The 18,060-nt window shown below is 37.4% G+C and overlaps 1 protein-coding gene across 1 annotated transcript in view; it reads left to right on the plus strand.

The window, feature by feature from the left end:
• LOC136874458 (uncharacterized) overlaps positions 1–18,060 on the plus strand; it is a 296,911-nt gene that overhangs the window by 68,798 nt on the left and 210,053 nt on the right. The window contains exons 7-8 of the mRNA XM_067148087.2: positions 4,175–4,406; positions 12,526–12,691. Coding sequence (XP_067004188.2) covers positions 4,175–4,406; positions 12,526–12,691 — 398 coding nt within the window. The remainder of the gene's footprint in view (positions 1–4,174; positions 4,407–12,525; positions 12,692–18,060) is intronic.

Here is an 18,060-nt window from a genome sequence, read left to right on the forward strand (position 1 = left end):
TTTTAATGTTTTAACTATGAAATATTGAGTCTTAAAGCCCAGTGCATGACATACATAATAAGTATTAAGTAAAATATGATTGAAAACAGTTTTTAGAACTCGTGGTATGATACCTCACTTTCAGAGCCATATTCTTCATCCTCGCATTCACATCTGAGATCGGAATACCATTTCATGTGTGCAGGAGGAATATACTTCTGTGCCAATTTCATCACATCTCTGTACTTCTTGTTATTCAAAGGCAGTGGAGTTTGGTACAACTTGGCGGGATGTAATATTGGAGTACGTTTCGTCTTGAACAGACCAAATTTTGTATGAACAAAAGTGTTTTGACCAGCAGAAACAGACAGCTCTCTCCCTTCATAAACAAATTTATAGTACCTACTTATTCTGAATGATTCAGTACCATTCTTTATTATTTTCTTAAAATGTGACACCAAGTGATGTTTAAAATCAAATACCATGTCCTGGTGTACTTTCACCTCAGCAAATTTTTGGGAAGCAGATGAAACAATATCATACCATTCCTGAGGGACAAACACATACTCTTTCTTGCATTTTAGCTTCTCAATCTGTGCGAAGGTACGATCACAGGGCATGAACGAATTTCCACGTTCTGGAAAATGGTGATATATTTTGATAAATCTGCCCGAAGCCGCTAGTGTACTTAATTACTGAACCATCAAAATATTCTTGTTTTGCCCTGCACAGTTGTCAGTAAAAATGTGCAGAGTTTTAATTTCATGTGGAATGTAGTTCTCTACATAATGGCTCTACACCTATTTCTTCATCCTCATCTTCACTCTATGTTGCATTGTTTCTTGCAGCAAGCTTCTTCTTTCTTCTCCACTTCATGCTGAGATCAGGGCGCCTTCTACAACAAAAATATACTGCATTGTTGTGTGTTCAGTGCTCCTACAAAATATATGTCTAAAACTAATATTTATTTAAAGCTTACCTCTGAATATTATGTAAGGTTATTAAGCCCATGAGGTATGCATCCTGAGCATTCTTATCACTCATTTTGTTTAAATTCCTAAGAATTCATTCTTTAATATCTTTGGATAAGTTGGCTGCACATTTTCTCTTACAAAAACATATATTTCGTTTCCTAACATTCCTTTGCCAGTTATCTTCTTTTCTTGTCCCTTTCTTACTCTTTACTGGAGAGGAATCAGTAGAACTTCGTAGCGGTATCTAAAAATGACAATAATTTATAAAAGCATAAAGTGTGGGCTTCAAACTTCCACATTTATTTGAATATAATATTTTGGTCTAAAATATTGTTGTATAATACAATGTAACATTAAACTGAATATTCTGTAATATACATTCTATACATTTAGCACTAAAATGCAGCTCTTAATGGAACCTACCTCTGAATTAAAGCTTGCATTTGCAACACACAATAACTCACTGCATTCAGCCACCTTCCTTACTCTTCTTCAGTACGAGGGTAACTGAGAGCAAGAACTGGATAATTCCGGTTATTATCCAAGTCTTGCACTCAGAAAGGAACCAGTTGAATTGTAAAGGCCATCTAGCGAGAAAAATAGGCACTTTCTGAAATTAACTTCTATAGTAACTGATAGAGGGCAGTTATGGCTACAAATAGAAGTCAAAAGCTAATTTTTGCTAAATGTGGTCATTATCTAGTTCTTGCACTCATGTCTTCAATTGCACTCGATATAGTTCCTAAGTTTGACTTAATATATGCCAAACTCTCTGACAAACTGTTGGAAAACAATTCCTGGGCAATCTTGATAGAAGAGGCATCATCTTTGTTGAAGCCGTTAATAATGATTTTGATAGTGGAGTAGTTACACAATAATACGCGGCAGCATCGAGCCAGATCTCCCACCTAGTAAGATCTGGCTGTGGAGGGAGTGGCATCGAAGGAGCTAACTCCTTGAAAGTCGCAACCCACAGTGGTGCTTTCAAAAGAAAAATGATAATGTTAGATATTAATTTATCGACTTCAAGAAAATGTCCACGAATTTCTTTTGCCACCCTATGCAGAGCATGTGCAAGGCAAGTGACGCGAATCATTCTTGGATAAAACAGCTTGAGGCCTTCAGCAGCTTTCACCATGTTCAGAGCAGCATCAGTAACAAAGAGAAGAATGTTTTCCTGCTTAATTTCATCCTTCTACAAAAATTTTAGTGCATTATCAAAAAGAATTGCAATCGTTGAGTGGTTTGCTCTCTCTAAAACTTCTGAGGTTAGTAGAAAAATATCCCCAGGGAGACCAGCACAGAGTGTTCCAATAATTACATTCCCTATATATCTACCTGCAGTGTCCGTTCTCTCATCAATAGATATCCAAATCTTATTGTCTGCTACACTGTGTCATATTCGATTTAGAGTATCTTCATAGCAACGCGATAAATAGTTTTTTCACAGTGTTGATTGTGTAGGAACAGATTTTTAGTGTATTTCTCCAGAAAATTCTTGAAATGGGTATTGTTCACCTTGTTTAGAGGAATGTTTGCTGACACCATCATCTCACAAAGTTCCATTGAAAAATCCGAACATCTGTCCATCGCTGAAGATGTAACAGCCTTATCGAACATCAATTGCTGCCTCTTCTTATCGACATGATGTCGTTTGACATTGTTGCTGTGTTTCGTCATGTTAAAACATTTTTTAGCCATGACTTTCACTTCACACAACTTGCAAAATAGAACTAAACCATCTGTACAGAAATATTCTTCTCCAAATTCCTTAACAAAGCTTCGTAACTTAACACTGGTAGAAGACTTTTTCTTAGGCATACTGGAATGTGTGCTGGGATATGATTTACTGTAAACTAACGCTTATGTAAGTGAAAGGAGGTTGAGGTTCTAATATCTGAACAAAGACAAGTGAGTAATTACCAGAAGTAATTAGCTCACTGCTGGGACGGGATTTTCCGGATTATTTCTGTCTCTGCCTGGGAGACCGGGTTGCCGAGTACAGCGGGTTGGTTATATGACTATTCGACTTGTATCAATAGCGTGATACCGAGAAGCAGTTTTGTAAACACTAGTTCACATTCGGTAAGTTGAACATGATTTCGCACACCTACAGCTGTCGTCAAACCACTGAAATATGACCGACATATGAAGTTTCTACTAAAATAGCTCGAAAATATGACCTTTTGGCAAAAAAAAATATCCAAAATATGCATTTATATGACAAATGAAAATCACTTAATCGTGATGATAATCACCTGATTTGCACCGAAATCCAATCAGACAAGAAAATAGAGACAAAGAAAAAAAATATGACTTTTCTTAAACATCCGAGCCCTAGTTATCAACATTACAAAAACTCTCTAACTACAATGTTGAAAATGACAGAAGTGAAGCCAGTATTATCTTCTTCTTTCTAGCCTTTTCCCGATTACTTGGCATCAATAGAATAGATTTATTTATCATCAACAGGTTATTTTCCCAATTACAGTAAAGATGATTCAATACTACATGTGGATTTGGCCCAGTTTTATGGCTGGATGCCCTTTCTGATGGCAATCCTATGTGGAGAGATATATTCTATATTGCGCCAGAGCCAAAAATGGCTAAAATCCCCAGCCTGACAGAGAATTAACCCCAGGACCCTTTAAAATGAAGGCTGCTATGCTGACCATTCAGCTAAGAAGTCAGAAAGAAGTGAAGTTAGTTTAATAACATAAAATAGACATCATGTTGTCTGCCTCCTTGGCCGAATAGCACCATGTAAGCCTTTGGTGCAAAGGAACCTGGGTTCTATTTCTGGCCAGGAGGAGATTTTAACTGCAGATAGTTAATTTCAATGGTTCAATGGTGGTGTGTATGAACTACACTTCTCTGAAATTTACACACAACACATAACACATTCCTTCCCTACAACTACACACAGTACTTAACATGGAAGATGCCTAAAAATTATTATTATTATTATTATTATTATTATTATTATTATTATTATTATTATTATTATTATTATTATTATTATTATTATTATCCCTCCCTTAGATCCAACTGGGCTTGATATTAAAATTCTCTTCACACCGACAAGAAAGCTGAAGGAATGTTAGCATGACAATACCCTTGGCTGAATTACTTGGCTATAGTGGAATAGGTTCCTTGTCTCTTGTATCAGACAGCTCCTTAGTTGATAGAATTCATGTCATGGTGTTGTATCTTTTTTGCAGGTCCAGCTGGTTTTCGTACAACATTACTCTATCAACATACTGAAGGTGAAAATATACAGACAGGTCAAGAACAAACAGTGATGTTAATATTAGAAGAGGTGGAGAAAAAAACAAAATATGGAGTGGAAGGTGAAGTACCTCGTTTATTTGCTCAGCTGGTGACTGACTTGAAGACACTTTCATATCCACAACTTGCTGAATTATTCACTAATACTCGGCAGACCCCATTAAGGTAAGCTAGGGCTTCCACTACAGCCTTTAGTAATGCATGCAAGTTTGTGTGTTTATAGGGTGTAAAATGGCTTAAGTTAAAATCACAGTCAATATATGTGGGATTGTTTGAATGAGAAGTTGCCTTCCACAGAAGAAATTACTGGATATGGTCATAAGATGAATAAATACATAAAACCAACTTTTGAATTTGTTACAAATAAAACAGGATAATAGGAAGTCCCACCAAAAATAACTTTCACTATTTGTCCAACCCTTGTCCCATTTCCCTATGGGGTCGGGTATGAGATGAGATGAATCTGTCGTGGTGGGTTTTTATGACCGGATGCCCTTCCTGACATCAACCTCATCAGAGGAGTTAATGAGATGAAATGAATGGCGTGATATATGATAGTAGGGAGAGGGTGAAACCCGGTGCCAGCACATAGCCTACTCCTGTCAAATAGTACCAAGGAGTCTGCTCAAGGCTTAACGTCCCCATCCGATGGACAAATCACCATTAACAGCATCATATGTCCTCCCTCCATATGAGCACTGCGGAGAGGTTTGGAATTTAATTCAGGCTTTTGGCACGCAAGCTAGTGATTAGAAATTGTATACCACCACCTCCCCTACCCTTCCGGCCAACATTCTGATGGTGAAAATTTTTCGACCAACGGGACTCAAACCGGCTAACCTCGGTGTCAGACCGTTTTAGACCTCAGCACCTTAACGATAATGGCCACCAGGCGGGCACCAAAAATAACTTTCACTATTAACCCCAAATCCAGAAGAATCCCTAAACGGTATTGTGTTTTCTTGAAAGCATATTTTTGTGACTACGTGTTACACAGTAAACAGAATATTATCATGGGTTGACAGCATCCTAAGAACTAAAATGACTACCTACTAAGAGAGGTAACATGTTTTATTTTTTATATAGATTTTGACTCTCAAAGAGAACTTAAAATATTTGTTCTGAATGATTAAGTGAGTAATGACTCATTAATTAATAATTTCCAATAACGGACCAATTGTTTTGGAATTATGGTTTACTATTGACTAAATTTATTAAAACTATGATGTACAATTAACAGCCCATCAAGGGCTTCTGCCTGCCAAGACATCTGCTGTCCAGTCAGACAGCCTGCAGATATTGGAGTATCACATTGTCAGCATGATGACAACCTCGGCCAATTTATTTGGCTGTAATGAACAGGTTTGTTGCCTCTCAAATGAGGTAGCTCGTCAGTTGGTCTCACAAGGCAGATTAAAGACTGTTCCAGTGCTCGGTCAAGAATTAAAATCCCAAGACCAGACAGAATATGAACCAGGGACCTCCAGGTAAGAGGTAGGCACGCTACCTCAGTACCATGGGGCTGGTGCATGTATGCCACTAGTGGATCTTATTTCTGACTAGCAAATAAACCCGTCCTTTGCTATGGTATCCTACATTGTATACAGACTTCTCCATAAATTACTGTAAAGATGTGAATAAGATTATATTAAAATGCATGTCTCTTAGCGATATCCGAGAAACAAAACAGGGAGGATGCCATACGTTGTTTCCGATGTAAGGTAGGCATTAGGGAAGTTTTGTTGAAAATGGCAGGCCACATTTCCTACTGCCTATCACAGTTGATTTTGGGAGTTTCTACTATAATGGCAGGCTCACTTGGCAACTGCCAGTCACAATCGAGTTGGAGACATTTGATTTAAAATGCAACGCTATCTAATGTACCAACAACTGAGACACGACAATAAATCATAAGATCAAAGTTGTAGATCTCTCCAAATTCAATGGTGATTGTACTATCTGTTTTTGTAAAACAACTTACCGTTTAGCCACCAACTACCCAGAAACGATGACCTGCACCGTCATAAAAATGTATCCATATTTCATATATTTTCTGAACAGCTTGGTATTTTTCCTCAAAGAAAAGAGTGTCCAGGTTTCATGATTAGTACTCGCATACAGAATGGCTGATTGATGTCTCTCTTGCTTTCTACCCAAGGAACAAACACGAGTTTACAGGAATAATGACAAAAATGGCAATATGTTATTTCCCTGATGGCAAGCAGTCAGAGCAGTAGCGATGGTAACCTGTAGGATCATTGTTGGTCTGTCGGTCACTCAAAGCAGAGCATGAGACCTGCAGAAAATAGTAATTTTCTCCATCATTTGAAGAGTAAGCAAGATTATGAATATAACAAAAGTTGTTTATAATGAAGGGACGTTTCACATATAGTGAACGGATTTTACAGAAAATAAATAGTGTAAGAGAAAATGGAAGAAACACGTTCTGGTTATCCTATAAACCCCTATCTATTCAGATATTTTTAAACACATGCATATCAAAACCTTCCCCGGGATGAGTATGCTCTAAATATGAAGTTTGGTCAAGATACTGTATATCCAGCCGTTTCGCCGTGATGGTGGAACAAACAAACAAACAGACACAAAAAATAATAACCACTGATTCGGTCTTGATTTGACCTAAAATGGATAAATATCTAAAAAATTGGCAAAGCAAAAGAAATTACAGTCATCGGACCCCCTACAACTTTATTTACCGCATTCACGCAAATAACCCCCGCATATATTTTTAAAAATTGAGGCACGAAATTGGGTTGCGGGTTTTATTTGCGACAAGGTTGGCAACACGCTCCTGGTTCACGTAGTTTTTGATGTTGGGTGTACAGTTATGCTTTGTGCAATGCAAATGGAAGAAAACTTGCCTGTATGTCATATTTCAACAGAAAACAATTCAGACTTTTAATGCAAAACTGCCTTTACATTTTTTAAAAGTCGTATTTTAGAGAGTAATTTCAATTCAAATTTTCTCGCTGTCATGATAGAACGCGTCCTCCAGAACGTGCAGAAGTAGCTTTCCACACTCTCGCTCGCTTTGGTGTGTCTACAGTGTGTTTCATAGTTGCTAAGTTTGAGTGAAATCACAATTCGTTTATATTCAGTGGTTTTTTTTTTTTTTTTTTTTGCTATTTGCTTTACGTCGCACCGACACAGATAGGTCTTATGGCAACGATGGGGGATAGGAAAGGCCTAGGCATTGGAAGGAAGCGGCCGTGGCCTTAATTAAGGTACAGCCCCGGCATTTGCCTGGTGTGAAAATGGGAAACCACGGAAAACCATCTTCAGGGCTGCCGACAGTGGGGCTCGAACCCACTATCTCCCGATTACTGGATACTGGCCGCACTTAAGCGACTGCAACTATCGAGCTCGATCAGTGTTTTAAGGAACACCACAATATCATGTAGCAGGCAGTATGCAGAGAAGCAGAATCCGTGAACATTGGCGGTGCCGGGAGTTAGCAAATAAACATGGCACAATTCATATGCACCAAACAATATTGTCAATGCCGATGAAAGTGCATCTCTTTTTTTAATCCCAAGATCAACGGACTTACAGTTTTAAAGGAGATGGGTTCACTGTACTGTGTTGTAATGAAAACAGAAGTGAAAGACTTCCTCCCCTCATCATAGGAAAGTTCAATAAGCCACGACATTTCCATGCAAGTACAAGGCATCTAAAAATGCAAACAGTACAGTAATCCAAAAAATAAGGTACTTGCAGAGGGGAGCCAGCATAATTTGCCCGCGTCTTTGAATATTGATTGTTTCTCTTTGCATATGAGGTTATGTTTTCAGTGATTTACCGAAATGCTTAATTTGAATAATGTAAATGCACTTTGTTGGATACATTTCGGAAATAATTTTTCCATGGCATTTGAATGGTTTAAACTGTGAATCAAGGTGATAGCATGCATTAATACCCAACCCCATGGCACTACAGCCCTTGAAGGGCATTGGCATATCAAACGACCGCTGCTCAGTCCGGAAGGCCTGCAGATCACGAGGTGTCATGTGGTCAGCACGACGAATCCCCTCGGCCGTTATTCTTGGCTTTTGAAATGGGGAATGCTATCTCACCGTCAGATAGCTCCTCAATTTTAATCACCTAGGCAGAGTGGACCTCAAACCAGCCCTCAAGTCCAGGTAAAATCCCTGACCTGGCTGGGAATCGAACCCGGGAGCTCCGGATAAGAGGCAGACATGCTACCCCTACACCACGGGGCCACCATGCATTAATGGGTCTTAGAATACTTTGTGATGCAGCAAGGTTTGGCATTTCTGAATTATGAGAGAAATATCATGGAGGGAAATTGTATAAGGATAGATGGTATTAGTGATCATGAAGCGGTTTTTGTGGTAGTTAAAAATTATTGTGAAAGGAAGGAAGGTATTAAAATGAGGACTATTAAGCAGTACCAGATGGCTGATAAAACAGGCATGAGGGAGTTTAAAAAAAGTAACTATGATCAGTGGAAAATGGTAAATAAAAATGTAAACAGGCTCTGGGATCTGTTTAAAGCAATTGTTGAGGAATGTGAAAATAGGTTTGTACCTTTAAAGTTGGTAAGGAATGGTAAAGATCCACTATATTACAACAGAGAAGTAAAGAGACTAGAAGGAGGTGCAGGTTGGAAAGAAATAGATTTAGAAATGGCTGTGGAAGTAAGGAGAAATTGAAGGAACTTACTAGGAAATTGAATCTAGCAAAGAAGTCAGCTAAGGATAACATGATGGCAAGCATATTGGCGGTCATACAAATTTTAGTGAAAAATGGAAGTGTATGTATAGCTACTTCAAGGCAAAAACAGGCTCCAAGAAGGGCATTCCAGGAATCAGGGAGTGTGTATGCGAGGATCTTCAAAACGCAGAAGTATTCAGTCAGCAGTATGTATTGTTGGTTACAAGGATAAGAGGTGACAATACTAAAAATGTATTAAAATTTACCTATGACAACAATGACATTTACAGTAAGATACAAAAGTTGAAAACTAGAAAAGCAGCTGGAATTGATAAGGTTTCAGGGGATGTACTAAAGACAATGGGTTGGGTATAGTACCATATCTGAAGTACCATTTCATTATTGTTTGCATGAAGGAACTATACCAAATGAATGGAGAATTGCTATAGTAGCCCCCGTGTATAAAGGAAAGGGTGATGGACATAAAGCTGAAAATTACAAGCCAGTCAGTTTGACATGCATTGCATGTAAGCATTGGGAAAGCATTCTTTGTGATTATATTAGACATGTTTGCAAAATGAATAACTGGTTTGATAGAAGGAAGTTTGGATTTAGGGAAGGTTATTCCAATGTAGCCCAGCTTGTAAGATTCCAGTAAGATATAGGAGGTCGAATGGAGTGTATCACGATTGACCTATCTAAAGCATTTGATAGGGTAGATCATGGGAGACTACTGCCAAAAATGAGTGCAATTGAACTTGACAAAAGAGTGACTGAATGGGTGGCTATGTTTCTAAAAAAATCTGTCCCTGTAATAATTAAGAGGGAAATTCCTCAAGTCAGTATTATTGGACCTTTATTATATATACCATATCAATGATATGTATAAAGAAGTGGAATCAGAGATAAGGCTTTTTGCAGATGATGTTATTTTGTACAGAGTAATAAATAAGTTACAAGACTGTGAGAAACTGCAAAATGATCTCGATAATGTTGTGAGATGGACAGTAGGCAATAGTATGTTGATAAACGGGGTTAAAAGTCAGGTTGTGAGTTTCACTAATACGAAAAGTCGTCTCAGTTTTAATTTCTATATTGATGGCGTGGAAGTTCCCTTTGGGGATCATTGTAAATACCTAGGTATTAATATAAGGAAAGATCTTCATTGGGGTAATCACAAAAATATGATTGTAAATAAAGGGTACAGATATCTGCACATGGTTATGAATAAAGCCCGAATTTTTATGCAGTAACAGGTTAGATTGCAAAATAAGTTGGTTAGTAGGAAGTGTCGGCCACCCACTCTTCCACAATGTAGCAAGAGTGACATAAATTATAGGGGTTCTGATGGGCCGTACCCCAAATTTTTATGCAAACCCCATACCATAATCGTTGTGAAGGTAGACTATACTTGCTACTCGCTTCAGTAAGTTTGCATTCTAACCTATTAATGCATAAAAATCTGGGCTCTAGTTATGAGGGTATTTAGGGGTTGTAGTAAGGATGTAAAGAAGAGAGCATATAAGTCACTGGTAAGACCCCAACTAGAGTATGGTTCCAGTGTATGGGACCCTCACCAGGATTACTTGATTCAGGAACTGGAAAAAAATCCAAAGAAAAGCAGCTCGTATTGTTCTGGGCAATTTCCGACAAAAGAGTAGCGTTACAAAAATGTTGCAAAGTTTGGGCTGGAAAGACTTGGGAGAAAGGAGACGAGCTGCTTGACTAAGTGGTATGTTCCGAGCTGTCAGTGGAGATATGGCGTGGGATGACATCAGTATGAGTGGTGTATTTAAAAGTAGGAAAGATCACAATATGAAAATAAAGTTGGAATTCGAGAGGACAAACTGGGGCAAATATTCGTTTATAGGAAGGGGAGTTAGGGATTGGAATAACTTACCAAGGGAGATGTTAAATAAATTTCCAATTTCTTTGCGATCATTTAAGAAAAGGCTAGGAAAACAACAGACAGGGAATCTGCCACCTAGGCGACTGCCCTAAATGCAGATCAGTAGTGATTGATTCTATTGATTGAACGCCATGGTTACACCTCAAAATGTGACTACACATGCTTGTTCTATCACAAACCAACTATGCAGCTAGCTTGGTCAGCACTAGCCTTCGTTCAGAAACGGAATTTTTAAAAATGCATTGGAAAGGAAAATTTCCGAGGCCATGTGGTTTCTGGAGAGTAGAAGCACGTAGAAGCTTTCATAAGGGTATTCCCTCATCTCTGTCACATATATTTGTGACAAAAGTAAACCACAGCTGCGTAGGAATGGCTACAATTCAATGTTGCGCTTATCTGGGCTAACTCAGATACGGTCCAGAGCATGGACACGCGCTATAGGCAATAACTTGGATACGGAGGTGAATGTGTTAATATTTCTGCCTATCTTGATGTTTGAATGACATTTCTTTACCCATTCTTGCATGACTTTCTCCAGGGCACAGTTAAACAATAATGGCGAGAGTCCAACCCACTTGGTAATACTAAATTCCCATGAGGGGAATTAGATATTTTTCCACCAATAGAGCATATCAAAAATCAGATCAAAAATTGGATGTATGGTTTTTCAGGCATTTGCTCTATTAACCAGCATTTCGTCTTAGGTCTGACACTAGACTCGTCAGAGTGGGATGTGTCAGACCCTACCCACTGATGCTGGGGTGTATGCAGGTGAACTTATCGAAGTCCAGTGCAGATTTCAAATGGCTCAGACAATTCACCTCTAAAGTTGAATTTCAACTTAGTATTCTTAACAGTGATTCCAATAAGACTAAGCAGTTTTTGGTGTAAACCAAATTCTTTAAGGACTTCCAGTAATGACTCATAATGAATAATGCCATTTATTACAAGTAAATAAATATATATATTATAATATTGAACACTAACTAAAATAATCTGAGTAAACATTACCTGAAATAAAACACAAGAGTCTCTGTGGACAAAAATGGGAAGATAAAAAGTGTGTAAATGCTGAAGAACTTTAAAAGTTAAACACTCATTAAAGTTTATTTGGCAGATCTAGATGTAGTGGAGACCACGTACATACAATGGGTCTTAAAGAAGTTATGTGCAGAGGAGAAAGAGCCGAAGAAGCACGTTCCCTGCTGTCAAGAATCAGATAACTGACCGTATCTCACATGCGGCAGACCACTTGATCATTTAAAAAAAGTTCTGTTGCACACTACAAAGCAACAACACTGTATCAGTATGGCAACAAGCATGTGTTTGTGCATAAGAAATTCCAGGAGTCCTTGTACATTCAGGAAAGAATGAATGTGCAGGATTTTAACAGATATGGATAACTTAACTACTCCTTAATTTGAAAAAGCCTTTATATTATACTGATTAAAATTTACATAATGTTCATTTATTGTAGTGATGGAGATACCATAAATTCACATTAAAACCCTAATGTTCATTGGAAATGTTTAGATCATACTTTGTATTTCTTTTCATCATCATCAATCATGTCCAGTTTCCAGCTGTTGGCAGGATCTGATTTGTAATTATTTCTTTTATCATACGCTAACAATATGAGTGATTTTCATACAAATGAAACTCATTTTTCTTTTCCTTTAGAAAATTTCTGATGGATGCAATGTCCCTGGTGGGAACACCAGATGCAATAACATTGATGATCGAGTTGTACAGATCAAAGGTGATAACCGACACAGAATTGGATTCATGGCTAACTTCACTGTCCCTTCAGAAGAAGCCTTCTCTGGGCATGCTGGCAGCTATTTCTGTGAGTAATTAAATACAATAACTAATTATTTCAAAATATAAACATCAGACTTTGAATGTCTTGGAAAAACAAATCATAGAACTTATTGACATAGAAGTGTATGATATATTTTAACCTATTGATCATAAAGGCATGCAACATGTGGTAACCAGTGTTTATAAATGGATATGCCCTGACTGTTGTACCTTTGTTTGGGATTTAGCTAACATGAAGAACCCAGAGAAAAAGTGGGGATGTCCAGTTTTGATCATTTCTTTGGAAATGGTTTTGAAAGTTTCAAACCATATTATTCAGAAGCTAGTGAGGACAATACTTCATATTTATTTTGTATATAAACTATAGTACCATATACTGAACTTTGGTGAAAAGTTGGAAGGACAATAGTTGCTTATTAGAATAACAATAGTTGGAAAATTCAACGTTTCACTGTACAGGAGAAAAAAGATGTCTTTAACAAGACCAACAATATATAAAAAAGGCTCATTGTAGTTAAAAATATATGTAAAACACTCAAAGAGCCTCCTATAGAACATGACCTAGTATTACACATTTCAAAACAAATCACATCTCAACACTACTTCTAAAATTGCAAAATTATCTACAGTACTTTATCAAACTATTTTTTGTGGAAATGAATAATGGTTCTCTTTCAGAATAGATTCACTCTCTTGGCAATTCTGAGTAGAATTTCTGGGAGCCATTTTCACACAATACCTTTAATGTCCACTGATCTTGTTATTTCTCTCGTTCTATTGGCAAATTACCTAAAACGTATGTAAAATATGAAAAGCCATGTTTTAAGATCACATGAACTTGTAATGTAAAGTAATGTCATTACTGTTATATGCCCTGTTAGGGTACGGGAATTCTCCCTCTGGTAGGTGTATGTTCATAGGGTACCGGTACTTCCTTTGCAGGGGTCCAATCACAGAAGAGTACCAAGCACCATTAAATACCATTCATGGATTGTCCTCTACTATTCGCAGCTCTATGATGGGCCTTTATTGAAAAGGATATTTCTTCAGGTAGAATGCTTCTAGAAGCATCATCCAATTTCGTACTATCAAATAGTCAACTTCATCAACTCAAAATGGTGTTGGTTTTGATTTTGCATTCCTGATTACATTTTTCTAGTCTTCAGGCATTTCATTTCATGATTTCGTGTTTACTAGTCCCATGTCTTTGTCACATTCCAGGAAGGAATCACCTTGAATTCGGATCTGAACATCTTCATTTTATGCACCATGAGATGACGATATCTTATCAACATGTAATTCTTGTTTGGGCCACTGCATGAGTCATAAAACAGTGTTAACACTAACGGATAATTCAATTTAAAAATCATGGTCCAAGAAGTAGACTACTTTGTTGTCAATTTTTGTAGTTTTAACTTCTGTGTATGTGTAGAAAACAGATTTAGTATCCAAAATTCAGTGAATATTGAATAAGTACAATGACAACTGATGTTTATAGTACAATTAGAAGAGATGTTTGGCAAAGGAAAACTTTTCTGGTAGTCCATCACTAAGCTCCTGACTTCTTCTGACTTCCCACTTTAATTCTGGATTTATGTTTTTCTGCTGACAAAATGTCTGTGCTTTTCAAAGGTGTACTTTCCTCTTGACTTCCAAACATTTCATTTTCTTTTCAATTTCAGTCCTTTGCCTCTGCCACTGAGATGGTGTCAAGTTCAATATATAATATGCTTTTAATTTTACTTCATATTCATCACAGATACTGCATATGTCTGATCTAGGGTAGCCAAATGATGTACTGAATTCAGTAGAAAATATTCCATAGGTTTTGTAACTCACACTGAATATCTTGCAATACATTTCATAAATTTTCTCTAAAGATCATCAGGAAGGTGAACTTTAGAAGTTTTAACAGATGAGTAGTGACTTTGTCAACCCTTAAAGAAATTGATGCTTGCAAATGCTATCATGAATACCATCTGGAAGTCGGTGTGGTCGATTTCTGTGTTGCCCTCTGCCATCCTTAAGTGCTGTCCAGCTCCATGGCTAAATGGTTAGCGTGCTGGCTTTCGGTCACAGGGGTCCCGGATTTGATTCCCGGCAGGGTCAGGAATTTTAACCATGATTGGTTAATTTCTCTGGCATGGGGGCTGGGAGTATGTGATGTCTTCATCATCATTTCATCCTCATCACAACGTGCAGGTCGCCTACGGGTGTCAAATCAAAAGACCTGCATCTGGCGAGCCGAACTTGTCCTCGGACACTCCCAGCACTAAAAGCCATACGCCATTTCATCCTTAAGTGCTAACCCATCAAATTTCAGAGAGTGCTGAATAGTTTGCAGTCACTTCTTCTTTGTTCCATGAAAGGATAAGAAGGCTTTCTGGTATACCAAAACATCAGCAATGTTTGCTTCTTCTTCTTCATCATGTCTCAATATTCTGAAAGAATATGAAGCATCATGGTATTGTGCTTCATTCTCATTCTACCGGTTGAGTTGGCTGTGTGGTTAGGGGCACGCAGCTGTGAGCTTGCATCCGGGAGATAGTGGGTTTGAACCTCACTGTCGGCAGTCCTGAAGATGGTTTTCCATGGTTTCCCATTTTCACACCAGGCAAATGCTGGGGCTGTACCTTAATTAAGGTCACAGCCACTTCCTTCCCACTCCTAGGCTTTTCCTATCCCATCATCACCATGAGACCCATCTGTGTTGGTGTGACGTAAAGCAGCTTGTAAAAGAAAAAGAAGATCATACTTCCTACTCTGTCATGTTATTCACTGATCTGTAATCAGGCCTGCCAGATGAGCACTTTGTTCACTTTGTGTATTCCATCACCTAACACATTAAAATCATAATAAATCTCTGTATATCAGAAGCTTGTAGCTTACTGAAACATTTGTTTTTACAGCTCTTCACTTCTGGCTCCAGGCACTTGCTTTAACCACCACTCACTGGTTTCACAACTCTGAGGTCGTAATTTCTTTGAAGCATCATTGACACCACCATAATTCTTCCTCATTGTAGGCTTATCGGAAGCAGACTCAATTACTTTATCACATATTATTCTGATTCAGCTACCAGTCAGTATTGTCAGGTACTTTGAGTAGAAATTCCTGCAACATTGCTGAAATTCCCTCCTCTACCAGATTTTCCCCACAACTCTAACATTATATTACATAATCCTAATGGTTCCACATAGGTATGATACATTGAAATTACAGACCATAAAAGCATCTTTAATTAGGAGAACAAGAAGTCAACAACTTGAAACATAATGTTGTTTTCAGCAAAGAAAGTGGATAATTTAATTTCACCTTCCTCAAGTATTTCAGAATACTTTTTGTAACCATCTGTGGCTTGATTGCACAACAAGGTGATAATAATAATAATAAAGTTATGAAAGTTTAAACACAGTAAAAGAAAGCTTAAGGTTCAACAAAAGCAATACACTACAAAATGTAAACAACAGGTTAGGAAACATGACAACTATAGAATGGATGTGGAAAACGGCACGGAACCCTGAGAGGTAATGGAACAAATGAAAACTCATAATGGAAAGAACAAATCAAAAACTGAAAAAGTTATTTACAAAAGTAAATTTAAGTGTTAATTGCGCTTGCAGACATGCACAATGCACAAAAGGATTTTAATCCCACGTTTTGAACGGAACTAAATTATCCAACGATACATGATGATTAAATTGAGGGCTAATCCTAATCTACACAAAGTAGAAATAAGACCAAACATAGAGGTACAAAATACTTGCATCACTACCTAAAACACTTCAGGTAATGAACATAGATTTTAAGTACTTATGTAAGGTGACACAGAAATACTGGAAGGCAAACCTGAGGGATAAGTTAATTACATTATTAGTTACAAGGTTAAAAAATATTGCCTCCAAATCAAAAGGTACAAGATCTTAGTGAAAAGCTAAGTCATTTCGACAAATTTAGCGGTGAATGTGAATCTTGAAGATAAACTCCTGCGCAAGAAATACAAATTATTACATTTAAATGAAGTTAAAAACTGAAATAAACGTAGAAACAGTGCTTACGCTGAGACCAGATATCCCATGACGGGACCGAAGGAAGAGCACGTTCGCTCTCTAAGATGGTCAGATGATCAAAGACGAAAGAGCGGCGTAAGATCCGCAAACAGGAAATGGTGCAACTACTAAAGAGGACCAATCAGAATACGTAATTTACCCTCGACTTTCACATTCACCAATTACATGAACTCTTATTTTCTCCAATCAAAAGTCTCTTCTTTCCTGCTGTCAAATATTCAAGAAAAGTCTTTGTTTACACAACACAAAATGCCTTTCTAGAACTGCACGTGTAGGTACATGCCGTTTTACAAATTTTGATAACAAATGAAAATATTAAAGAACATTAAAATTCACAGACAAATGATGTTTGATACAACACATTAAAAAAAAAAAGAGTTTCTAAAACAGAATTCTTCCAAGTCCAAAGGTCCAAACAAAATAATATCTTATACAACAACAAAAAATGTTTAAAACAATAAATTAAGAAATTTCAATCAATTCCCACTGCTGCCTTAATACTGCCACACTTTTCATTAATTTTTCACTTTTTGATACAAATGCACTGCTTGGCATTGTATCAGAAAACACTTGACTAGTTACTATGTTTTTACCTTGGCTGTGCTTCTGCAGTTCACCTTTGACACATGATAACTCAACGTTACTTGCTATACATTTAAACTTGTAATCATTTCTGGCTCCAGGTACTCACTTTAACCACCCCTTAAACTTTTCATCACTAACCCATTCTTTTTAAAACTTCTTCTTTCTCCTCAGTTTCCCCCATTCCTTCTGGAAACAATTCGCCCCTCACCTTACATTTCTTTTTAGGAGTACTTTTCCTTTCATTCATTATCACAGTAAGGAAAAACTGCACCCTTTTTGAACTAGTTCTATGAAGAATAAACACCACAATCACAAATACTAGTAACGACCTCTCCACAGCCATGCTGAACGTGTGAAAGGTATTTGTGTGAGATGATTTAAAACCCACATGCAATAATTATGGTTCTTAACAGTGGATTGTTGAGAGAATGGCCACATTGTCACGCAAGCTTATTGGATTTGAACAAAGACAGAGTTCATCAAAATAAGTTAAAGTATCACCATCATATTAACAGGCCAGTTCATTTTGCCTAAACATGTAATGAAATATATTAAAATACCTTCATAAGATAATTTTGTAAGTCACAGTGACATTAAAATATTCAACATTTTCTTAGACATTTTACAATTTTTCCCCTTTTCCCCACATTTTTCTAACTTCATCAATTTTCCCCTCATCCGTGGAAAATTTCTCTTAATCTGGTAACACTGCTACCAGCCAGTAACTGAGGTCTTGCTA

This window comes from Anabrus simplex, chromosome 5 (assembly GCF_040414725.1).
Source record: "Anabrus simplex isolate iqAnaSimp1 chromosome 5, ASM4041472v1, whole genome shotgun sequence".
NCBI lineage: Eukaryota > Metazoa > Arthropoda > Insecta > Orthoptera > Tettigoniidae > Anabrus > Anabrus simplex.